Source organism: Hippocampus guttulatus, chromosome 6, assembly GCF_054856545.1.
Source record: "Hippocampus guttulatus isolate MCC_2025c chromosome 6, RoL_Hgut_1.0, whole genome shotgun sequence".
In the NCBI taxonomy this organism is placed as follows: Eukaryota; Metazoa; Chordata; class Actinopteri; order Syngnathiformes; family Syngnathidae; genus Hippocampus; species Hippocampus guttulatus.
In genome coordinates, this window is record NC_141266.1 from 21,597,487 (window position 1) to 21,623,391 (window position 25,905).

Consider the following 25,905-nt stretch of genomic DNA (forward strand, 5'->3'; position numbering starts at 1 on the left):
TTAATACCTCTCACACGGCACAAAATCAGCACACACGCTCCCACTTGTAAGGTGAGGCATCTGTATATTATGTATGTTTTTCATGTGGATAAGATGTGTTGAACATAGTCGGCGCTTATATTTTTAACTGAGTTTAGTTGTTGTCCACCGAATTGATTCACATCTACCTGGCACGTACCTAACATCAAGAAAGAGAATCTCCGTGTCTGCTTTCCTATTCATTCGCGTGCTTCAGAGTCTTCCAAATTTTGTCTCTCCCGTAGTGACTTTAGATATATGTGAAAAGGAAAGGATAGTAATTTATCTATATCAAAGAACATGTACCGGTAATTTATTTTGTTTTGTTGTTTCTCTCTCTATCAACCACCAGATTTTATTACAAACGCACCTTTTATTCCTGTACACACACACACACCTCATAGTAGACAAAAACAGTGCGACAAATTTACTATCCCAATGCGAAGTGAACTCAATAAAACTGAAACAACGGATGAAGAAAGACTTGTGATCATTGACAAAGAAAAAAAAGTGTGTGGCCGCTACTGTCAATGGGTGGCGCCATTGAGTCATGTTTCGATTCATCGGTGTTTCTCAAGTTTACAGTCGAAAGTTACAACTATCGGATATCCAAATCCATACAAAACCCCTTTGACTCCTCACTGAAGCTCACGTGCGTGTTTTTGGAACGTGGATGACAACCTCGCAGAATCACGTGGTCACCGTGCCGCCCAAAACGTGTCTTGTTCTATTTAAAGGTAATCGCTAAATTGTTCCCTAACCTAGGGGAGCACTGATCGATTCTTTTGTCAATCCGCCTGATGTCCTCATCCATGCTTGACCTTTGTTTTTTTTTTTCAATCGGAGCACCTGGTGAATATATATATATATATATATACAGTATACATTTATTTAGGTTAGGTTAGTGTATAAATAACTAAATACAGTAAACATATACATGTAGTACTGTATATGTTGCTCTATGTGACTCACTGTTGTTTTGCTGACTTTTGTTGCCTCTCGTGAACCTTTTGCGGCATTTTCGCTTTTTTTTTTTTTTGGATGAATACTTTTGAAAAACACTGATGCACTGAAACCGCGATAAGTGAACCGCAAAGTAGCGAGAGATCACTGTACACCAAGGTGAGCTCATCTGTTTCACGTGAAATGTCTTCCACTTATTCATTCTCTACTGCTAATGTCAAATGTGATGGCTCGAATGTATTTCGTTTCCAGATTACATTTGTATCAGAAAATGAAAACCTTTCGTATTTATTAAATATTAGGGTGAAGTTAATGGCTAAAATACTAAAAGCCTCTTTTTTCAATGAGCTACCTTCATTTAAAAATACGACTCGCTTGATTGATAACCAACCTTTTTTTAATGAGTGGTTAAAAGCGATGACGAAAGCGACATCTTTGCACTTTTTGTATGACTGCATGTGTATTGACATCCATGTTTGTTTGTTTGTTTTTGTCACCTAAATTCAACTTCAACCGCTTCAACAAAAACAAAACAACTTCTGGTTCTCGTCGCGGAATCTATTTGGAGCTTTTAAGTCGGGTTCTGCACAATTGTGCGTGTTAGTGGGGAAATTCCACTCACCAGGGGCAACTTGACAAATGTTCACTTTGGGTGCCAAGCGTCTTTGCTCGTTCATTTAATAAAAATGGGCTTCCTGTCTTACTTTTATCGCGGGCCCGCTTTCCCAAATATAAACTCGGGAACGAAAATGGGTTGCGGGTCAATTTTTATTGGGTCGCCGATCGTCACGGTAAAATGATGAGAGCTACTTTATCGATCAACGAGCAGACGACGCCATTTCACATCAAAGGGCTTGTTTATACCAGTAAATTCACGTCTGCCGTGACACTTAAGTTTTTTTTATGTTACGGCGTATCATTTATTATTTCATGTCAGGCTCGTAACCTAATCTGGGTTTTGAGGTGAACAAAATGTGGGGATGACCTACTTTCAAGTTTTTTGAGCACCTCCTATTCTGTCTCTGGCATCTTTGATCCTTGAAAAGAAGTGTGGTTCATGGCCAGGCCCGCGCATACATGAAACACAACACATCTTTATTTGTATAACGGTTTCACAACAGCTGTAGCTGTAACAAACTTGAAATGTATGTATATCTGCCAATGGAACTGCTCCCCCCTATTTAGGAACGGGACGGCGCTGACAAAAGCAGCAGGATATGAATCCTAGAACGTTATCTGCTCATATTCAGCCATATGCTTGGCAACTCATCAGATGGATGGCGCTGGAGTGCAGGAGGGCAATGACCCGAGGCATACTGTGCAATCATCATCATCATCATCATCATCTCACCCCCCCCCCCCCAAAAATTGAGGCAACTAAGTAAAATATTACGTAATGGCTAATTCAATCAGCTGCCCCGAATCCTATTGATTCGGGTCAGCTGATTGCATACAATCAGCTGAATCCCATTTCACATGCTGAAGACAAAAATAAGAAGGAAGTGAAAAAACAGTCGCAGTAGAGGGCTGGCAGAGCATCAACAAGGATGAAATCCAGCATCTGCTGAGGTCGTTGGTGGGTTTCACACTTAAGGCTGCTTGCAAAGGATTTGCTATCAAGTATTCAAAAGTTGGATGAATGTGTGTCCCATTACTTCTGGCCCCTTCAACATTGAGAGCTTGTCCTGGCATCAAATGTGATGTTTGCCATCCAAGTTGCGAACAATCAGCCACTTTACTGGATGATCTTAAACGGATGATGACTCAGCATGTTGTCCCGCTTTTCTGGGGCAGTCAAAGATGGCGCGACCTGGGTTCCCAAATCAGCTTCCTTGTAGTGGTGCGTTGCAGGCCTTCTTAGTGTTCACTCTTTGTCGCGTGGGGAAGACTCCAGCGCTCCGGTGGCGTGCAGGCCTTCCCTGCTTGCATGCGGTCAACATCCTCGGAGCGCTTCGTGCGGGGCTTGCGTGCCTCTGCCGGGTTACCGCCGGACGCCCCCGGTGCGGTGAAATACGTGGAAATGAGTGTGTGCGCATGCGCATGCGCGCGTGGTACACGTATGTGGCAGGGTTGCTTGCTCACGGAGGGCACGAGGCAAGGCAGGCAGATGGTGACCTTTAGCTGTAGTAAATTACCCTGAACTCTGTGATCCCCCCCTCCCCCCTCTCCTTCACACCAACGCACACGCGCGTGCACGCACACGTCAGGTTAGTTGGGCTTACGTCGCCTCGCTGTCATTGAGTGAAACAGCACAATTGAGTGAAAAGTAGGCCACCTCCCTCCCCTTCCGTCATTACTCGGAGTGGGCGTGAGTGTGATTTCACTCTCCGGCGTGAGCGGCAGCTGTAGTCGGTCGTGAGCGCGTGCATGCGCGGCGTTGGGGGCGCGCATCGCAAGCGAACATATAGCCCCCCCCCCCCCCCGGCCCCCCAGCTCGCCCCTTCCTCACTCGACTATTGCTTCATTCGTTTAAGTGCATTAACAAAACAAGACTAAACAAACAAGGAGTGCAATTCTACCCATAAGCGATTAATGTATCGTTAGCATTTGGACAGTTCATGCAAAATGGGAAGTAAATTATTGGCAGGCGTCTACAATGACGTTGATAGATAATACATCAATGAGTGAAAAATTTGCTGGTATGTATCATGGGTAATATAATACAAATGTACATGTATTAATGATAACGTCACATTTAAACGAGTGCAGATTCAGTGCAACAATATAAACTATACACGTTGCAATGATAATCAAGAATTAACAGTGCTATGGAAAAGTCCTGGTTCACCATGTAGTGTTTTGGTGAAGGGTTGTTGAAATGTAATTTGTTGCTTCTTCATCCTATAAATTCAAGTTATACAAGTCATAGTGATTGTTGTGAACGATCACTCTAAAAAATAAAGCTAGTGGTGACTTTTCCACAGTATTGTAACAACAAAGTAAAAGAATGGTAGCGTTTAGAGGAAAATACGTGAGAATACCTTGTCCCTTTATTTATAGCGCTGACTCTATATTTTGTGACAGCGGTCCTGAAACACCTCTTGTATGATTTACTGTCGTTTTTCTCCAAAAGTGGGTCGCAACTTGGCGGGTCCCAGTCAGGATAAGATCACTTATGAACCATCCTTCTGAGATTTTACATTTTCATCGGAACAAAGATTGTTGTCGTTAGTATGATCGAACTTTTGTTTGTTTCCCACAGAAAGAGGCGGAATAAAGGGAGCGTCTCGTTTCAGCACCAAGGCCAGGGCTCCAGGCAAGAACAATAGGCGTCGACACCAAGGCAACATCTACAAATTCTGACCCGTAAATTGACCCAAAACATGTTTGACAGGTATTTATTTGGTATTATTTAGATGGAAATGTCACTTTATTTTATTTTACAGTGTTTGTTTGTAGGAAAGTGAGGGTTGTAATGATCCTGGGTCCGTGTATTTGGTGTAAACGTTTATGCTATTTGTAGACGGTTCCCGAAACACGTCACGAGTAGGGGGAGGGGCAGTCGGAGGGAGAGCGATGAAGCTGCACGAGGATGTGAAAGCAAAGCGAAGGCAGTCGTCGGACGGGGGAGACGCAAGCAAACACGCGTGCGACACATTTTTATCCTAAAAACTAAACAAACAAACAAACAAACAAAAAAAAAACGCAACAGCAAAGCTAAGCCAGAGCAGCGCGGAACAGTCACGACAAAGAAGAAGGGAGAAGCCGCTTTTTTCCTCTTTTCTTTTCACGGGCAGCAGCAATTAAGCCTTTTCGCCCGCCATTTAGTTTGTCATCATCACGTCGTCAAAGTGAAAACAAGCTAGCTCGAGGAAGTCGGCGGTTTTTCTTTTGTTTGTTTGTTTGTTTTGTTTTTTTTTTCCTCGTGAGTTCCTCTCAAGTGTATGCCACTTGAAACCATTAGTTGCTAAGAATAGTGTTCCTCTGGGCTTATTTCTTTATTTATCGTAAAGACACAACTTGTAGTATCCGAGTAGGAGGCACAAAGGAGAGAAAAGAGAGAAGAGCATCCACCGCACGAGAGGAAGGGACACACGCGCACACACACGCACACGCTCACACAGAGGACGACGACCAGACGAGCATCACTCCTTTTTTGGCTGTGTGACAAGCTTCACCTGCGAGAGGTAAGACTTTGAAACATGGTTTTTCCCTCCCCTGTGTGTGTGTTGTGTGTTGTGTGTGTGTGTACGTACACAGAGAGGGAGGGAAAGGAAGGGGGCGGTCGGACAAAGAGCAAAGGGAGCCCCCCTTATGACATCCGTGTTGTAACCTCCAGCTGCCTAAACAAAGAAGCCCGTCCTATACAATCATGTTGTTCTCCTTTCTGCACTTGTAGGCATCGCCACGGCCGCTTTCTCCACGGAAAAAAAAAAAGGTAACACACGCACGCACACGCTTAGCACCCACCCCCACCAAGTCCCATTCATGTTCTTTTGATCGAAGGGAAACAGTGCCATTATTGTTTTTTGATTGGCTCATTAAAATTTGCATAATTGTTCAACAGAAGCTGCGCTTAGCCTCTTTGTCATCAGATGCGCACACACACAATCGCGACTCAATCCTGTGCATTTTCAAGCTTTATAGATCGTTTCGGTACTATAAACGTGCGCCTAAAAATAAAATATGATAAACCCTCGTGGAATATATTTACACATTTTTTTACAAGCCCAAGTCCCCTGTATGCAAACTTAATTTAAAAAAAATCCCTGTTCGATTATTTAACATGCTAAAGCTAGTTGCAATGTAGGAAAGGAATAACATCAACAACAACAACAAAAAAAAAAACCCACTCTTCTTTGTAATCGTGCTGTATCGGGAATCCAGCAAGATGCTGAGCGTACAGCCTTGGGGGGGGGGGGGGGTCAGGTGGGGGGGCCTCCGGTGTTGAAGTGCGGTCGCCCAAACATCACAAAGGAAGGGCCAAAAGTCTGAACCTCTTGAATGTCAGGCAGATGTTCTCGCTATGCTTATTCGATTCAAAAGTAATCACAGAGTTGTTGGCGAAACTCACTTTTAAGAAACAATTATAAAAAAATGTCCCCAGTTTTTCACAGGGTAAAATCTAAATTGACCGTTGAATCACTTTTCCTAGTGGGAATGAAGTCAAGCGGTATATATATTTAAAAAAAAAACAGGCTGTACCTTGTTCGAGATGACAGGTGAAAAGTAGTGGTGTGACAGCTTCTCTTATTTCAGTGGCTCTCTGCCATTTGTCAGGAAGTAGCATCTGGAAAAATTCTTGGCTCATCGTCCTAGGGCCCGGTTTAGCCCTAGAATTTTTTAAACAAATATATGTATGTTTAATGTGCTGCATTTTATAGTGGAAGCCACTTTAACATCATGCACAGTTTGAACATTAACACTGCTCATAATTACAGGAGAAAAAAATGGACTTAAAGATTCAATTAAGAATTAAATGTAATTTTTTTCCTTCCTAAACATTAAAAAAAAACTGAAATATTTAAGCTACTGGATTTAAAAGTTAAATAAAACTGAACTGCACTGAACAATGTACTATGCTCATTTTAATATGTTTGATCAGAGTTTTAAAATCATCGGCCACACAGTATAATTGTCATTTTTCAATTTTTTGGGAAAACAAGAAACAACAATTTTTAGAAGGCACATTTTTTTTTAAATTGGGTCTTTTTCCTTTGCGCTTACTTGTTCACTTGTTCGAAGGTTTTTGTTAGAGTATCAATTAAAAAAAAATAGTAATGTGTGTTCTAAAAATACTTTTTGCCTCGTTTTCCCCCAAAAATTGAAAACGAACTTTTATGCTCTGCAATTATGCTTTGTGGCCGGCGAAATGCTGTCAATTTTATTTGTGTTCAATTCAGTAATACTTTGGTGTTCAAGTATGCAAACATTTAAGAATCCTCCATTTATTTCTTTTCAGTATAATGCTAAAGCTTCTTCATCGTGTTCAAATGTATGACTGGATTACACCGCGGGAGCATAAGAGTATCGAGGGGTGGGGTGGGGGGGGGCAAAACTGTGGGCTGCAAATAGCCCCCAAGCTAAACTTCGGACACCCACGAGTGTCCTAACTTTTGTTGTTTTCCATCATTTAGATCCGGAAAGTGCCAACCACTCCTCCACTTTGGGGGGGATACCTGCCTCTCAATTGTTTGGTCCTCGGCCCCCGCCCCCTCCCACAACCCCCGCCCCGATGAAGGAAGCCGACGCCATCAAGCTATTTGTGGGCCAGATTCCCCGCAACCTGGAGGAGAAGGACCTCAAGCCCATTTTTGAGCAGTTTGGCAAAATCTACGAGCTCACCGTCATCAAGGACAAATACACCGGCATGCACAAAGGTGAGCGCCGCCGTCGGGCCGGCACGTGGATTGCGCTCGCAGATAGATGTTGCCATGGAAACCGCGACACCTCCTTTTGGCTTCCGGCAAGCGCGACAGCGAGAAAACGCTGAACACCCCTTGCCCCGACTCTTACTTAAAGACGTCATGTCCAACTTCCATCTAAACATACGCCAGGCAAACTTGAGATGAACTGTGGAAAATGCACACTGTCGGAGGTGCTCTTTTGTGCGCGTGCGTGTGTGTATGTGCGTGTGTGTTATGAAGCAGATTAGACTGTATGCGCCAATCAGTGTAATGGGCCTGTAAGCCTGTGTGATACAAGAGGAAGAATCTGCTGTTTTGAGAATCCTCTCGGCCACAGTAAGCTCCTCTTAAAAGCAATGAGATGGACCGTGAGATGCTTGTGTGTGTGTGTGTGTGCGTGTGTGTGTGTGTGTGTGTGTGTGTGTGTCTGTGCTCGTGCGTGCATCTTGTTCCTTGTTAACTCATTCAATACCAGCTAATTCTGGACCCAGTCTGAAAAGACGTTTAAAAACGTCTTTGGGAGTGAATGAGTTAACTTACAGGAGAACCTCCGAAGTGGAACACGTTATGTTTGGTTTCTTAATATTAACAGTGACACTCGTGTGAAATCAAATCCGGCACGTCAGATGTAAGCGTCAGATGTAAGCTTTGGAGTACGGGTGAGCACGATGAGCTTTTTTTTTTTGCGGCGTCACTCTGAATGTCAAACGTGGCGAGCAGATGGACTCCAATGCAAGACAGCAGTCACGGAAGATCCAAATCAAAAGACTTGGCGTCACAAACCTTTGTGATGGGAACTGAAAGCAAAAAACTGCGAGTTGGTAGCTAATAAACTAAAAGAAGTTGCTAGGGCGAGGTGGCATGTCCTTCATAAAATCCATTTTCTGCCTTCAGGGAAATGACATCATTCAAAACTTGCCTTTTGGACACCACCACTGATATATTTTCATCAAATGTTCAACAATTTAACATCAATGAATTCACCCAAAATATTTCCTTGGGGGTTGATGAATAACGTAGCAACAAAATTGTCGCTGAACAGAACACGGAGAAAACTTGCTGCTTTTGAAACAAAAATGAACTTTTGTCCCTGAAAAATGTCAACAAAGTCCCGGCGCCCGTTGACATCGTCTTTGTTGTCGTCGTTGAGTACGGTCGACTCGTGATTGTCGTCCAGCATTTCCTCTGTCCTACGTAAAATCGTTCGGTTCTTGTCTCTTGTTTTTGTTTTTAAGCGGGAGATAAGCTGTTGAAAAGGTTTTGGACAAGATTAATCAAAAATAGTTGCGATTAATCAATTTATTTGCGCACCGCTAACACGGGAAAAAAAAAGTTCTGATTAAACGAATCCCCTTTCGTATTACGAATACGTTTTGCCAACTATCCACGATTAGTTGATTCAGTCCACCGACGCGATACTAGCTGGCTGAACTCAGGTCAGGTGACGTTTCGAGCGAGCCTGTTCCAGGAAGTTCCACTTTGGGGCTTCCGCTGTCATCTGTGACGCCCCCCCCCCTCCCTCAGCCCCTCCCCTCCCATCTACCCGCAGCCCTTTGTGATCGTCCTTGTCCTAATCATGGCGTCTTGTTTTCCTTTTTTGACATACGTAACTTCATCAGCCTCTTACCGGGATGCTAACCTGCTGCTAATCTTGTTGTCTTAGTGCTGGTGACAGGTGTAGTAAACGGCTCCGGCCAGCCTCCCTCACACACACAGACGCAGGTACAGACCCATAGGCAAGCAGCGGGTGGGGTGGGGGGCGGGAGGGGAGGGGCGTGTATTTGGAGTGATCGTGAGGCATGCCAAGTGGTTGGTATTTGCGGCCGGCGTAGACCTGAGTGAGTGTGCGGCGCCGGCGAGGCCTTGTTTAGCCCTCGCGCACACGCCTGTGGTGCTGTCGTGTGTGCTGACTCGTGGCGTGCCGTTCTGAACTGTGACGTGCCCGTGTGGAGTGTCCTCTGCTCTCAAGTGCATCATCATGGTGGTGTTAGGTATCGTTGCAGTGCATGAATATTCATATCTGTAATCCCCCCCCCCCCCCCTGCACAATAAACCTTGGCAGCTGACAAGTCATCAGGGAGAGAAAATCAGTCAAAGTCTTCTTAAATGGTGGTCTTCCTCTCGACTGTATGTGTGTAGAGGAAGGGGGTGGGTAGGGGGGGGGGGGGGTTGATACAGAGACTCCGACGGAGAGCGATGAATATTTGAGCCTCCCTCCTGAGCCACTACTACACTTTACCGACCCTCCCTTCTTGCTCCTCACTGGTTGTCTTTGTGACAGGATGTGCATTTCTGACGTACTGTGCGAGGGAGTCTGCGCTGAAAGCCCAGAGCGCCCTTCACGAGCAGAAAACACTACCGGGGGTAAGTGCGCATCACACGCTCCACACCCTTCATGTTCACACGCTACAATCGTGTACAGCGATAGACAAGTTCGGGATTTGAAAAGGGCTCATGTAAATCATCATCATCATCATCATCATAGGCTTCTCGGACTTTGTTCGGAGGCTCTTCTTGGTCATGATGAACTGAGAGGAACGTCTAGGTTCATGATTAAAGGAAAAAAAAACAAGGAGTGAACCCGTGGATCATTTTTGATTGTGGAATGAAATTGCGTCAAGGATGAATTCAAGATGACGCAACCGTGCCGAAATGGTACACGGAATTATTGGGTACAAAATTTGTTTGTCTCTGGTCGTGTGCCGGAGCTGTATAAAGTGTCAATATTTATGGAGAGTTTCATAATGTGGTTGGAGATTTATTTACGTGGATGCGTTGGTTTGGTGTTTGGGTGGTTGAATACATGAATTTTGATGTTGCGCAATATTGCCTCTTTTTTTTTTTTTTAAATTATTTTTTTCTTTTATTCCGTAATTTTGCCTTTTGCACCAGAGTGAAACTTTGATGTTGTCTTAAAAGGGCGGACAATAGAAAGCTTGGCGTCAGCCACCATTTCGTCTTTGTTTGATCTGGATGCAAGAAGTTGATTTGTTGGGTTTTCTACGGGTACTCCGGTTTCCTCCCACATTCCAAAAACATGCATGGCAGGCTGATTGAACACTCCAAATTGTCCCTACGTGTGAGCGTGAGCGTGGATGGTTGTTCGTCTCTGTGTGCCCTGCGATTGGCTGGCAACCGGTTCAGGGTGTCCCCCGCCTACTGCCCGAAGACAGCTGGGATAGGCTCCAGCACTCCCCGTGAACCCTGTGAGGATAAGCGGATCGGAAAATGGATGGATGGATGTAAAACTGACTTGTAAAACTGAGGATTAAAAAAAAAAAAAAAGTGCACTAGCTTAGTGAAAACTCCACGGAAATTGCCACCGATGTTGCGTTCATTTTACAAACGAGGTTTTACGCAATCCAGTGATTTAAAGGGGTTCTCACACCCAATTGAACTTTTCTCCTAATATGGTAGCTGCATTCATGAGGTCACAGAGAAGCTGAAACCGGAGGATTTGCGCAACGTAAACAACAGCGGCAAACGATTCGATTGCCAAAATAGTTGGCGCCTGTTTGTCAATCAGTTATCTGCCGATACATCGATTGCACTTCCCAACGGCCCGTCGTGTATTCTGCTGATCAAAGAAGTCTACCTGCGTGCGTGCGCGCTCCTGAAAGTTGAGCTGCCGTTGATAAGAACGTAAGACATAAGTGGGCAAGCCAGCAGGTGTCGTGCTGCTAAGGACAAACATTCGCTCTCCCTGGGGTAGGGGGGGGGGCGGACGGCTAACGCATCATCATCATCATCTCCATGTTGCCATCGCTCTCCGTCGGTCCATCTCAGGCGTTTAGCCCGCAGTGATAGCTGCCGCCTGGAGAGCGTGTGTAATTAATGTGGCCGTTCCCCCTTTGTCTCGCTCGCTCTCTGGTGAGGCGTCGCGTGGCGCGGCTGAGCGGGCCGAGGACGCCGTTCATTATGGATGGAGCTCTGTGACTGTCTCATACGCTGTACTTCTCCGTCACTCCCTCGCCGCTTTTCCACCCCCCGCCCCTCGCCTTTTCTCTCTGACCTGATTTCCCGAGCGCTTAAAAAGGGATTTTACGCTAACCGTTTGAAATAGTTTGCATTATTTTAACCTCTTTTTTTTTTTTCCGGGGCTCCCGGCGCTGCGAGCGGGAAGTGGAAAACAGAGATAGGTGACGTGGAAATGGCATCCTCCTCCCTTATCGCAAACTATTTGCGACGCTTAAGAGGAGAGGATGGCCGACGTGCATTTAGGATCCCCGAGCCGCCCTCAATCTCATTTTGGCTGAGTCCTTCCACCGCTAATCAGAGTTTGGCTTCCCGCAACTTGTCTACAGGCAAGTGTACTGATAAGATCTCGCTGGCATAGTGGTTGGAGTCGCGATAGAACGCCCTTGTGGGGGAGTGGGGGGGGGAATATTCACATCGATAATGTCATCCCTGTTTATTGTACAGCGGGGGCTCCAAATGTCCAAAATACAAAATAGTCAACCCGTCCATCCATTTTTCGGCACTCATTTGGGGTCGTGGGTTACCGGGAAACTATCGCAGCTGACATTGAGCGAGAGGCGGGCGGGACTGTTGAGCCAAGGTACACACAGATGTACCTCTACTTATGAACGTCTCTTCATACGGAATTTTCAAGTTACGAAACGCCTCAAGGAAAATATTGCCACTTGGTATGAAAGAAATCTCAAGTTATGAAAGGTAAAAACACAGTAGGGGCTGCTACTCGCAGCTTTGAGTTTCCTGAAGGTATCATACTTATAGCTGCTCTGCCATTGGCTATTACCTAGCATCTTCCTGGCATCCCATTGGCTAAGAAGGACCGCTACCGTGTGTCTGTGTTTCGTAGATAGAATGTGTCTATGCAGCGTCCCTGTCCTTCGCCCCTCGGGTCATGAGGCGTTCCGATAGTTTTACAGCGAAAAAGTGTTCACCAGTCCGGCGATCGCTCACGGTTGCGGATGTTTGCCTTGGACATTTTCGAAGGATTATTAAAAGCCGCCGTTCTTGGATCAGTTCTTTACAAAACGGCAGGTAAAAACCACTTCTGAGAGACAACATGAACTAAAGAGGGCAAAAAAACGATGAGGATGCAGTTCAAAGTTAAATGACCATCATTTTTATTCTTTACTTTGTTTTTTACATAATGTACAACTCTCATTTATTGTGCAATAATCTAATTGTAACATGTATTTGTTCCATATTTTGATGCATTATGCTGTAGGAAACATTTATGTCTGAATTTTGGTGGGGCTTGGAACGAATTAGGGCATTTACATGGAAAACACGTCTCTACTTACAAAATTTTCTAGTTAACAATTTTTTTCCAGAACTAATTAATTTCCTAAGTAGAGGTACCACTGTATCTTACATAGTACATGGAAATACTGATCAAATTGTCTCAAGTTCCTCACAAAATGCGCTTTTGCAATGTGAAATCTGGGTCTGCTCTGTCTGTCACTGTATGTCACTGGCATAGATGGTCGAAAGATTGTTTGTTGTGAATAAATCATTTTCGGACCACTTAGGTGAAATGATATCCTTTCCTGTGGCTGGCATTCTCCACCACAGTACTTTAGAGGTTCCGCAACTATACATGCATGATATATGTACACACGCCGAGTTGTAATCATGTCATGGTTTCACGCGTGCAAACACAGCAGGTGAAGTGTGGCATTAATCCAATTAGGGGCGCTTTGAGGGGGGCTGACCTTTATGTTTCCTGACTGTCTGCCGCTGCCCCCGCCTCTTTTGAGTCATCCGCTGACCTTATCTCTCCCTCCTTCGTGATACGCACGACACGTTGAATTTATTCTAATGACGATTATGCGCCATTTTGCCCGGCACGTAAACAAACTTTGTCCATTTTACGACAAAATGGAGGCCTGTTGATCAGCGTTGTGAGTAGTATGGCGGTGTCTGCATGTATCCTGTTGATGGCTTTTAGATTTTTCTTTTTATCCCTTTAAGGGCTTGTGTAACGTGTCCGCTTTCAGTGACAAGGTACAGTTAAATATATATATATATTTTTTTGCGGGGGTGGTGGGTGGGAGTACAAATCTCATGTGCAGTGAGTGCTTAAATTCATTAGACCACCTGTCAAAAAAAACAGACAAGAAGATTCACCATCATGAAGTGTATCCTGTATGAACAGGGAGGCGAGACCTCAAATTTGCGCCTGCTCACTGTGAACAATCCAAACTGTATTTTAACATCAAAGGTTAAATAGCTTTCGAATGTTGCCTTACTTCGCTGAAGCGCATCCAGCTTTGATAAAATAGCGGCGCTAGCGATGCGACGCTATTATTAGCTCTGGGAACGAGCTGAGGTTAGCCGTGGATGCTACGTTGATAGCATGACTTAGTCAAAACGGTGTGTTAAATTTAGTTTGTAGTTTTATGTTTTGGAACGTATAAGCAAGTAAAAATGTGAAAAGGAGTGATTAACTTACCCATCAAGCAGAAATGTTGCTAATTCTACCTGCAGCTTCCTAATGTCCCTTTGCTCTGTCATAGTTTTTTCGTCTTGCACCCAGTTCTTGGCAAACAAGGGATGGACTTTAATTTATTTATTTTTTGGGGCGGGGCGTTAATGGATATTCCAACCTAGTTTCAGCAAAGCACCCGAAGCCCAAGGTACCAGGTCAGTGTGAAGCTGCCATGGGTTGCCCGCTATGAGTGACACCTCTTATTGTAATTTCTATCTGCCATGACTAGCTGTCACCTTTTTGTCCAACCCCTCCGACCGGATTGAGACCATTTATCCTTGTCTTCACCTACCATCCCTCTGTCGCGTCCTTTTCATCTCGTCCTCATTCAGCCCTCTCTGCTTTCCCTTTTATCTCCTTTTCCATTCAAATCCCCCCCCCCCCTCTGTCCTCTGTTCAACTGCTGCCTTTATGCGAGCGCAATATGACTGAATATTCTGCTCACAAGCGTCCCTTTCGCTGCTTTCAAATATCTCTGTGGTATCCCTTCATGCGCCTTTTTCCCCTTAATGTCCTTTACTCCCCCCCCCCTCCTGGTTGGGCACTGGCTCGTCCTCCTCGGATTCTCATTTCACAGTCATTTACGGCGACCCTTCTCCTAAGTCGTCCTCTCGACGTCGCCGTTTTTACGCCCGCACCCCCCCCCGCCCCCACCCTCGCACACTTCGTTTCATTTCCCCTCCTCTTGATTAGTTGACCCTTTTGACCGTTTCACACCGCCCACACCCTCCTCTTCTTCCGCGGCTCCACTTGTTAAGCCGCATGATTAGTTTCTCGCTAACTCATTTTCATAGTCAGATCCCGCACTCATCGTGGGACGACGGAGGCTGAAAGTGTGTGTGCCTGCGTGCGTCTTTTAAATTGGACGTGCTGGTGGCATGTCAAGTGAAGAGTATCCGGATTGGCGGATCGACATGTTCGCACGCATGCGCCATTCGATGACGGGTCAGTTCGAACCAGGCTGGGAAAAGAGAGAATAAGAAAGCGCAGATGGACAGATGGCCAACATCCTGCAGCTTCTGTTTACTTCCAAGGAAATCAAAGCACACGGGGAGATTTTATCAGGCACGGTGGCTGCAAATTGAGACCGGGACATGTTTTGCCGTATTTGATGCAACAGCGATATCTCCTCTTGGATATAAAAGAGCTCATGTATATCGGGCTCATATAGGTCCACATTTGCACCTCAAACTTATCGACGGCGGTGCCTCGAGACGACCGTGTTCAAATAACAACAATTTCAGCGACCGCGTTCTTCTGATTTCAATGAAATTGGTCTCAAAATCAGAACGAAGCCCAAACAGCAAACCGTTAGGTTCCCATTTGTCCCAAAGAATCGAAGGGGATGTTTTGTCCTTCTCATCCTTGTCCTCGAAGGAAAGTTTTACAGCTCAGAGAGCGGCTCCCCGCCCCTGCTTTGAGCTATAACCTTTGACATCTTGCTCCTTGAATGGAACTTTAGAAGTGTTGTTCATACATTGACTTGCTGTATATTTATTTACTACATACATGTTTTTTTTTTTTTTTTACCCTTTCAGGGACAGCGGTTACTACAGTGGACAGCTTATCATGTTTTCGGTTACATGAGACTTGTCTTTGGGAAGTCCACTACGAAACTCTCGCGATTTAAAAAGTAAAAGAACACAAGTGTAGACCGATATTGCAATACTCGCAGGCATATCTTCTTTATCCTCTCTGAAAAGGGGGCGAGTTTACCACATCTTATTGAGTCACTTAGTGTTGAGGTACGATTCTTATTTGTTTGGGTCTGCATAACGGAATGGAAAGCGCCAAGACAGGCACACCGGAACATCAGCACCATAAATTGGATTGCCATATTAAACTGTTTAATTCTTAACCTTCTATTTAAGTAAGTTCATGACTCTGTTGTTATAAAATACAATCTTACAGAGTAACATTTTTGTTATGAAACAAAAACATTTTTGTTTTTTGGGAGCATCGGGCGAAATCATTTTTCATTTCCATTCCATTCCATTGATTTGACAGCGTTGTCTGTATGAGGAAAATGCAAAAAAAAATATATTCAGTCCTTTCAAAACACTTATTCGTTATACGTTGAGTTATAGAGCTATTCCGTATTCGACAGACCCAAACAACGCGATGCCTATTCTCTCCTTTTACGTCACGGAACAAGTGCGACTTTGTCCAGTAGCGCTTCGAGTGGAGTGGCGCTCACCAGAAGTGACACTCGGTCACGAGTGGCGTTCACTTTGCATACACGCTCGCACGGCCGCCCGAAAACCGCGCAAAGGAAGGCGCGCGCATTCGAAAGTGTCCGCATCTCCTCGCCATCAGCTTCGCACATGACTTCTTTAGCTTTTTCCCCGCCTCTCCAGCTGGCTCTCTCCGCTCTCCTCATCTCGATCTTTGCCAGGCTACAGCTGCTGTATTTCCTCTGTAATCTTTGCCTTATCTCTCCCTTTTGTTCTCCGCCGTTGATCTCGCTCTCTCTCTCGCTCTCTCTCTCGCCATTTAAATGTGCTCCCTCCTCCCTCACCCGGCCCGTTATCACTCCCCTCATCTTTGTTCCACTTCAGACTTGCTACACAATCGCACATCCAAACAAGCGGTATTGGCTTGGTCACGCTGACTTCCCCCGAATCTTAGTATAGGTGAAATTAAAGTGCGATAAGCAGCTTAGCAGGTGTGCGCTGTCATGCCTCACTGCTATCCGGGGAGCTCTGTTCTTTAATTAGAGCCTAGACTATGTACACGCACACACACACACACACAAAGAGCTTTGCATCCATGACACACTGGTAGCGTGGTAAATTATGAACACGCATCATTATGACAGCGCATCAATGCACTTGTGAAAATATCCACTTTGTATTTGATGATATCGATTCAACGCGTATGTCGTGGCGCAATTCTCGAGCGGTTACCTTGAAAGGAGTTCGAGGCGAGCTTGCGGGAGGATCCCGGGTAGCTGCGGGCATCGCTGTTCTGTCGCCGATGTTTTTTTTTTGGGCTCATCAAAATCCCTCGAGGAAGTGATAAACGATGACACGTGCCGGTTTGTCTTCCAAGTTGTTTACATTCTTAAAACAAATTGATAAATCACGTGGAGTGATTGGATTTGTTCCAGGCTAATCACAGAGCATTTCTGAACTGTAACTTTCAGAGTAGCGCGCATGTTTATAAGATAGGCGGCGGTGAACCGGACAACAGCAGGTTGTGAGTAACTGTTGAAAAAAAAAAAAAAGTTGTTTTATTGCCGCTCCCAGATGAAGTTGCCTCTCAAAACAAACATGAAACATGAAGACAAATAAATCTTGTATATTTAAATATAATTACAATACAGAATGGAAATACCATTGACGGGGAAATGATCGCACCTATGTAGAGGATTTATAATTAGGGGCGAACCGATGACGGGTAGCTTATTGGGCCGAAATACTCGTACTGGTATGGGTCTGAAAACAAGTGGTATCGAGGGCTGGGAAAAAAAGTGGACCGACTCGGTTGTATCGACTGCAAAAATCGGTCAGAACAAAAATGTATGCCACGGGGATGTTGTACAGTGGGGTGGGGAGGTGATTCCCTGACTAATCGATGAAACATCGACAGGATAATTGACTCCGAAAAAAGATTAATTTGAGGCGGCGCTAATTTGAACACAAACAGTGCAGCAACAAAGGTAGATTCACAATTCAAAACAGCACACGCAGGCATATTTTCCTTTCGCCTCTGTGAAATGTCTGTATTATACTGATTTACTGAGACCTCTGAGTTTTTCCAGACGTGATCCATGGATAGGCACACGGGCTAAAAATTAGCATCCGCGTGTGATATCTTCATCCTTTTAGCCTTGAATCAACGGAGAGTTGAATGCAAACGGCGCAACACACGTAGAAAGAGAATATAGCAAAACGTCCGGGCACGTATTCTTTATCTTGTGCAAAGAACAACTGTGATTGCTGTACTGACGAGCTGAGAGAGGAGCTGAGGCCACAAATGGAGTATGTCCGTCTTTCATAGACTGCCCCCAGGTGGCCAAGTTGCACACAGTTGAAGGAGAAAACGCGACAAAACCTGCATAGATTTCATTATGACGCTACTGTATGTTTTTAAAAAGTATCTTTTCACAGAACGCTCCTTAAAACACACTCGATACCTTGGCTTACTTCACTGAGCTGAAGGACTGAACTATCGACGAGTTTCAAACTGTTCAACTCGGGAGCTTCGCCTTATGGCCTCCGCCAAGCGTGTAAAGTTGTGCGTGTTTTTCCGTGGGGAATCAAAGATGCCCTGCAGGAGGCCTCCCGACGGGCCAAAGCTATGATGAGCAATTATCCGCCAGGGTGAAATTTGTGGGCTAATTTCGCATATTTATGTGGTCAGCAGCACTGTTTACTATTCCCCTTCACTGCTTACTGCTGCACTTTCAAATTAGAACGCAACCGTGCTTCCTCCTCTCTTGCCTCTCTTTCATTTTCTCGCTCTCCTCTTCCTCCTCCTCCTCTGCCTCTATCTCTCCCCGCCTGATGGGGTTTGTGATGTGTATTGCCCCCACCCCCGCCCCTTCCCTCGTTCTGATTCTCTATTTTTATCTCCGCTGTGTGTGGGACGGGAAGGGAGTAGGGGGACAAATGTAGAATCAAATGTGTGTACGCGTGTGTGTTTGTGTTGTGGGATGAGAGAAAGAGGGCGGAGCCAGAGTTTGTGATGAAGACGAGGCATGCAAAGCGATGGGTAGGGGGCCGGGGGGGGGGGGGGGGGGGGTTGCGGTTTGTGTACAGCTAAGACCGATAGGGATTTAGCCTGTTTGTTTTAAACAAAAGTCTTTGGCGTGCGTGCGTGCGTGCGTGTGTGTGTGTGTGTGTGTGTGTACGCGTGCGCGAGTGGATTTGTACATGCAACATGGAGAGAGAGAGAGAAAGAGGGCACGCCTCATATTTCACCACAAAAATGAGGCAGAATCTAATCATAGCCTCATAAAAGTATGACCCCAAGAGAGCACCTGCCTCTTTAGGATACACACGCGAGCACACGCACACACACACACACACACACACACACCAGCATGTATGCACACACGCACGCGCGAATACACTCAGCGAGGAACAGTTGTAACTCGGCCTCTCTTGTAAATAAATTCATCGCGGTTGCATGATTAGCAGGATCAGATTTTTGCCTGCCCGGTTGTACGTCTTGTCAGATGCCAAGGTCGAAAGGAGCTCAAAGGTGAAACCAGGCGGCGTCCGTCAGGTAAAATACGAGTTTGGCTCCGGGCACTCACGCGGGGCCTCGTTTACATCGAGCGTCTTAGGTACGCGCGTCCGCATCCAAGCAGTTGAGTTACAATGCAATCAGCCGGCCGATGGCCGCTGGGCAATCCGAACTCTCCTTCAAGCTTTGCCTGTAATGCCGCAACTCTCGCTTGGTTTTTTCCCCTCTCTACAAAACTGAAAATGTTTTATTGTATTTGTACAATAAGTACGGTGGAGATTTGACCAAAAAAAAAAAAAAAAAGGTTAGAATGTGAAGAATCGAGTTGTATTATCATGAGCACGTTAAGTTGCCGTCCCATGAGAAGAACGTTGTCATTCGAGGCGGGATAGTCTGTTGGCGAATTTGTATCTCTTAAAACTGTCCAAATTGCCTGATTTTAACAGTGAATATTCAAATAAGACCTTTGCAAACTTGCGCTTTTACTTCAGAAAACAATGATCATCATTTTCTGACACGTGACACACCAAAACAGGAGCCGGATCGTCATCAGTGTACATTTGTGCGTTTTTGAAAGAATTACCTGTTGTTTAAAAAAAAAAAAAAAAAGGAAGGGATTTTTTTTTAAAAACCCAATTCATTGACTTTTTGAAAAATGAATTAACCGATAAATCGCTCTTTAAAAATATATATATATTAGTTGTCGGCGCCCTAATTATAGTCTGAGAATGATGTCGTCTTTTGAGGAAAAGGTGCACTAATACAATCGTAGTGTGGCACGAATAAAGTTGAAATATTCAAGTCATGATTTCATGAGAAAGAATTTGTTACATCCAAAAAAAAAAAGTATCAATTTGAAAACTTAAATTCGAATGTTGAAGGGAATTCATTTGAAAAATGAAAAGTTGTAATATCCCTGCATTGTTCCCCGAAAATAAATCATCAACGTTATGGGTACGAAGGTTGTAATGAGATAAGATCAGAAAACCTTTATTAGTCTCACAATGGAGAAATTACCAATTCCCTAGCAGCAAAGTTATGAAAGGAAGAAGTAGAAGAACAAAATGTAGGAGCTGCTGGAAAGACAGCCACTCTAATCTGAGACGATATGAAGGTTTCATATCCTGAGAATAAACTGTCATTTAGGCATCATCTAAATGGAAATGTAAATAAAACCATCATTTTGCAAACAATAAAGTCACTCTTTTAATGAGCCAAAATCCCCCCCCCCCCCCCCCCCCTCATGAATCCAAAGCCAACAGTCTGAGACCAGCAGCTGCTCTCTCCCTCTCTGGAGACCTGACATTCGAAAATATTACACCCTGTTCGTTGGGCTTTCTTTTTTTTTTGTTAGTTTTTTTGTCTCTGAATATTGTGACTTTTTTGTCAGAAAAGTCTGAGTTCAATCTTTGCTTTCGACTCCTTGTTTGGCTGTTTTTCTCCTTCTCTTCGGCATACCCGCCGGTAAAGAATTAGTTTGGCTCATTGCTGTTCATCGTCTAGCATTCAAAGAAAGGGCCGGAACCTTGACAGATGTCTGAGGGTCCCCGCATTTGCACTGGAGTAGGCTTAGTGCGCTCAGCTCCAAACGCACACGGATCGCAGCGGCAGCATCCCGCCCTCCTTTTGACTCGCTTTCTATAACATTCACGCTTTTTATACGCGCACCCTCCGTCACGAGGTGACTACATTGATGGAAAGACCATGTTTGTACGAGGTAGCGCGTTACAATCGAGGTTATTACAGCTCACGAAAACAAATGAAATGACTCAGGGGGTTTAAGAAAAACAACCACAACAAAACAATAATGAATAAACTCCATTTTACAAAACTATAGAATAATTGCAGCTAAAATATCCTCCGCTTTCATCGTTTTATTTCAGACATCAGCTTTTGGGGTTGATGCTAAATTTATAATTCTCGGTTCAAAACGTTTTAGGGCAGCTGTAATACTCCACGGCTGTACGGAAGAAGGAAGGCCAAATAGTGGTTTGGTAATTTTTAGTTCACTCACCAGTTATACGTCTGTCCGAAATAACAGGTATTTAAAAAAAAAAAAAAAAACTAAAACTAAGACTAAAAATAGTGAAAACGAAACTAAAACAAACCTCCTCTGAAAACAAAATTAAAATATCTGTATTAAAAAAAAAAAAAAGTCAAGATGCAAAAAAAGTGCCCTGAATGAATCAGAATCAGAATCAGAATCAGAATCATCTTTATTGGCCAAGTATGTAGAACACACAAGGAATTTGTCTCCGGTATAACACGCTGCATTAGTATCATCGTAAACAACAAATCATTGAACCATTTTAGAGTAACCAGTAGCAGTATTTGTAGTACAAGAAGAGTGACTACGTCAGTGACTGTTTAAGGAGTTAATGGCTAGAGGGAAGAAGCTGTTTAAGTGTCTACTGGATTTGGTGCGCATGGATCTGTAGCGTCTGCCTGAGGGGAGTAGCTGGAAAAGGTGGTGGGCAGGGTGCGGGGGATCCAGGAGGATTTTCCGTGCCCTTGTCTTGATTCTTGCAGTGTGCAAGTCCTCAAGAGTGGGTAGGGCGGTGCCAACGATTTTTTCCGCCGTCCTAACTGTCCGTTGAAGTCGGATTTTGTCCTTTTTTGCCCCAAACTATTTTCAGCTTGATTACAAATCCATCAAAGTCTGTCGGATGCTAACACGCTAAAATCCGCACATAGGCAAACGTATACGGCCATATGAGGAAGAGTGAATGGAACGTGTGAATTCATCTGATTGAAAGGGGCGGGGGGGGCAGGTGGGGGATAAAGAGCAGTGTGTGGGTCATGAAGAGGTTTGGCATGAATAGACCGCGAGGGGGGGGGGGGGTTCGGGTGAGACGGGGAGGAGCAGGGGAAGGCGGGGTTCGCGAGAAGGAAGAAGACAGACAAAAGTTTGCCATAATGAGCGTGGAGGAAGGGCCAGGCGGGTGGTGCGTGTAAGAATGGGGGTCTCTGGAAGGTGGCGGCGCTGGCGGGGGTGACGTCTGGGCGCACTTCTGTCACTTTGGGACAAAGACATCTGTCAGAGCCGGCGGTGGCTGTGTACTCCGCCGGCGTGTGATTAGACCAGGAAGGCCACGGCGGGACTTGGGTGGCACCTGGGCTGCGACCCTTTCACTTAAGGTCATCTCTCTCAGCCCACTTCAGCCCGCTGCCGGGATAATTGCCTTCTTGCTGGTCGGCCTGAGTAGAACTCAGTACACGGATGTTGGGAGACAAAGCAGAAGAGAGTGCCGCTCCCCTTTTGATATTAGTAATGAGACAAGATTGCCCCCGAAATGTCGGTCCGTCAAAATACAGTGGTACCTCTACTTATGAAATTAATTGGTTCTGGAAGAATTTTCTTCACGAGAAAGTTTTGTAAGTAGAGACGTGTTTTCCATTTAAGTGCCCTAATTCGTTCCAAGCCCCCCCCCCCCCCCCCTCAAAAATCAGACATAAATGTCTTATAAAGCACAAAAATGCATCAAAATATGTTACAAATATATGTTGCAATCAGATGATTGCACACCACCCGAGAGGAAATTACAGTCTCCCAAATGATTTGAATGCAACATGACAGGAGACTACAGGATTAGAAATGTTACATTATTCTGCACTTTTTCTCTTTCCGTTTTTTCTGTTTTGTTTTTTTCCTTCCAAAAATTGCCAAATGTGTCACTGGCTTTGCCCCGAATGTAATCTCATTCCTGTTTCCCCCCCCCCCCCCCCCCCTGCAATCATAAATTTGTATGGATTTGAGGCAGCCTTTTTAATTCTCCGGCCCATTTCCCAAAGGACTTAGACTCCCCCGAAATAGAAAGAAGCTCCAAGTGCAAAGGTCTAACATTTATCCGCTATAGTCCTGTTGGATTATGCGCCGCTAAATCCAAAGGATCAAATTTCACTGAGTGCTCCGCGCGCCTCATGCAGGATGCTCTGACAAAAACACACTCATATTAGGCAAATCGACAAGGTGGTTAGTTCTGCTCTATGCGTGCTTTCACAGCATTATTGTGTGTGTGTGTGTGTGTGTTGAGGGGGGGAGGGGCATGAGCCAGATTATTAAAAAAATCTGCTCGAATCAAGAACGCGGCTCTGTCGCCTACTCCTCAGGTGTGAAAAGCAGACGTGAGAAGACAGAGGAGATGTGAGTACGGTGGGGGAGAGTGGTGGGGTGTGGGTGAGAGGGAGGGGGGAGTTTATATTATGCTAGCAGGTCCCGGTTGCCAAGCGACAGTGCTGAGCGAGAGGCCAGGTTGCTAGGTAACCCCGGGATGCAAAGCCCAATGCGATGAGATAGTGAGAGAAAGAGCGGGGTGGTGGCGGGGGCGGGGGGGGGGGGGGTCGGTAGTGGCGGCGGGCCGAGCTGCTCTACCTTGCTTTTCATCCAGCTGTGAAGGAGCCGCGTAAACACCCGCACCGCACGCTTCGTGGGGACGCCGTGTTGCGTGCTGCATCTCGGCACACACACGCGCTGTAATGGCGATGGGCTTCCACCATGAACGGACAAGTACGGGGTCAGCAGATGGATTTAAAAAAGAAAAAACAAGGGGAATACAGCAGTTATAATGCAAGTTGAAATTTGCCAACGTATCAAAATAAATACAAATACTTTATATACCAAAATAGACCCCAAGAGAGTATATTGTCGGAATAAACAAGCATACTGCGGTACCTCTACTTATTGGTTCTGGAAGAAATTTCTTCACTAGAAAATTTTGGAAGTCGAGACGCATTTTCAATGTAAATGCCCTAATCTGTTCCAAGACCCCCCAAAAATTCACACGTAAATGTTTTCTAAAGCATAAAAATGCATCAAGATATGTAACAAATAAGATAAGATAAGAAAACCTTTATTAGTCTCGCAATGGAGAAATTCCCAATTCACAGCAGCAAAGTTATGAAAGAACAACAAAATATAGGAGCTGCTGGAAAGGCAGCCACTCTCGCGGCGCCATTTTGAAGTCAAAATAACAAAAATAACACAACACAACACATAGGACACAGTCGTGCAATCTTCGCCACTTTTCTGCATACATTTTGTTGTCTGAAGCAGTTCTAGATGAAAGAGGAGAGGATCAAAGTGTCCTTTCACCAGTGGATCAGAGACGTCATGCTGAAAATGTGCACACGTCTGCTACAAGCTAAGTTTTGAAAGCAAACACGAAGCGGTAGCGTCCATTGACGAAAAGAGATTCGTTCACTTCTCCTGTCCCACGTAATCCGCTTCAAACTCCAAGCCGCGACTCCCAGTTCCAAATCCGCATCGGCGCTCCGCGCTAACGCTCCTTTCTTCTCATCGTCGGCTCCTCAAGCCTTACATCCATCCAGCCGCAGACCGTTCAACAGCACTGATCTCTCCGCTGAACAAAGCGGGGCTGTGAAAAATGCTGCCCATTCCAGGCGCAAGACACAAGCGCCCCGGGACTGTCCAGCAACGACAGTCAAATGGCGCCGACATCCCTCCCAGTCAAAAACGGTGCTGGTATACCCATGCTGCCGAGAAGGCGCAACCACCAAGCACAGAGTCTCCTCCTTGATGAATGTCGTGGCCAAAAAATGCTGAAAAAAGTCCACATCAGGTCCACACGACGTAACAACAAACACAAAGTGACAAAACAAACACAAAAACAACAAAAAAAAAAGCAAGGCTCATGAGAGCACTTGCTGACGGCTGCCTACTCGGGCGCCATCTTGACTTCAGTCATCTTACAATTAGATTATTGAGCAATAAAGGAGGGTTGGGCATCATGTAAAAAACAAAGAAATAGAGCAAAGAATAAAAATGAGGGTCCTTTAACTTTTCACTGGGCCTCTCACCTTTTCTTGCCCTCTTTAGTTCATGTTCTCTCTCAGACGTAGTTTTTGCCTGGCGCTTTGTAAAGAACCGATCCAAGGAGGTCCCTCTTAGCCAATGGGATGCCAGGATGATGCTCGGTAATAGCCAATGGCAGAGCAGCTAGAAGTATGTTGCGTTCAGGAAACACGGAGCTGCGAGTAGCGGGCCATACTGTATTTTTACCTTTCGTAACTTGAAATTTCTTTCGTAACAAGGGGCAAACTTTCCCTGTTGAGATTTTTCGTAACTTGAAAAATTCGTATGAAGAGACGTTCATATGTAGAGGTACCACTGTACTGAACTAGGCAATAGGCTTTTTGTATTCTGTTTGCTGTTGTTGTGACACAAACAGGCAGACGACGCGGTCGGTTGCCCGGGCCTGATTTCGGTTTCTTCCAATTCACATGACTCCACATAATGAATTTGTCTGGCTACTGGGCACGCTCGCAATCACGGCGAGGAAATGAGCGGGAGAAGAAGAAGATGAGGAGGAGGAGGAGGTAATCGTGGGACGGAAAGAGAGAGAGAGAAGAACGGCTCGAAAAGAAAATGCGAGGCTAGCATGCAGTGTGGCACCATCAGGCAGAGATTTGGGAGGCTTTCGGCTCGGAGGTGGGGACGAGGCAAAAATCGCCGAGGATCAAAATACTTCTGCTAAAAGGACATGTGAAACTGCTGGGAGTGGGGAGGAGGGTGGGGGGGGGGGGGGGGGGTCTGTGTCCTTAACATATGCACAAAAATAATTGTATGTTCTCATGCTGTGCGCTGTAATCAGTCTCATCATTCATTTTTGCGGGGGGAGATTGCCCCCCAGCGTTTTCATAGCAAACCACAATGAATGTAAATACATAAATGATTTAACACTGTAATTTAATCCACGCATGTTCCAAATAGCCCAAGTACACACACACACACACACACAGGCGCACGGTCCCCTCCTCTCTGGATATGGGGCAATGGTTCGTTCCGCTGATTTTGCGTAGGCGGGGGAGGGAGTAGAATACGATTTGATTGGATAATCCAAGGATTTAATATCCCCTAATCCTGGCACAATCCTCCCTGCATTACTGAAGGCAGTGAGTGAGATT

The 25,905-nt window shown here is 45.2% G+C and overlaps 1 protein-coding gene across 5 annotated transcripts in view; it reads left to right on the forward strand.

Moving 5' to 3' along the window:
• Nucleotides 1-4,527: 4,527 nt before the first annotated feature.
• Nucleotides 4,528-25,905, forward strand: part of celf3b (cugbp, Elav-like family member 3b) — a 35,868-nt gene continuing 14,490 nt past the window's right edge. For 4 of the 5 annotated variants that reach the window (XM_086114510.1, XM_086114511.1, XM_086114512.1 and 1 more), the window contains exons 1-4: nucleotides 4,528-5,108; nucleotides 5,321-5,359; nucleotides 7,059-7,301; nucleotides 9,610-9,692. In XM_086114510.1, the coding sequence (XP_085970636.1) occupies nucleotides 7,157-7,301; nucleotides 9,610-9,692 (228 nt within the window). In that variant the 5' untranslated portion in view covers nucleotides 4,528-5,108; nucleotides 5,321-5,359; nucleotides 7,059-7,156. Of the gene's footprint in view, nucleotides 5,109-5,320; nucleotides 5,360-7,058; nucleotides 7,302-8,991; nucleotides 9,051-9,609; nucleotides 9,693-25,905 lie in introns of those variants that run through there. The other variant, XM_086114514.1, reaches the window with a different exon arrangement.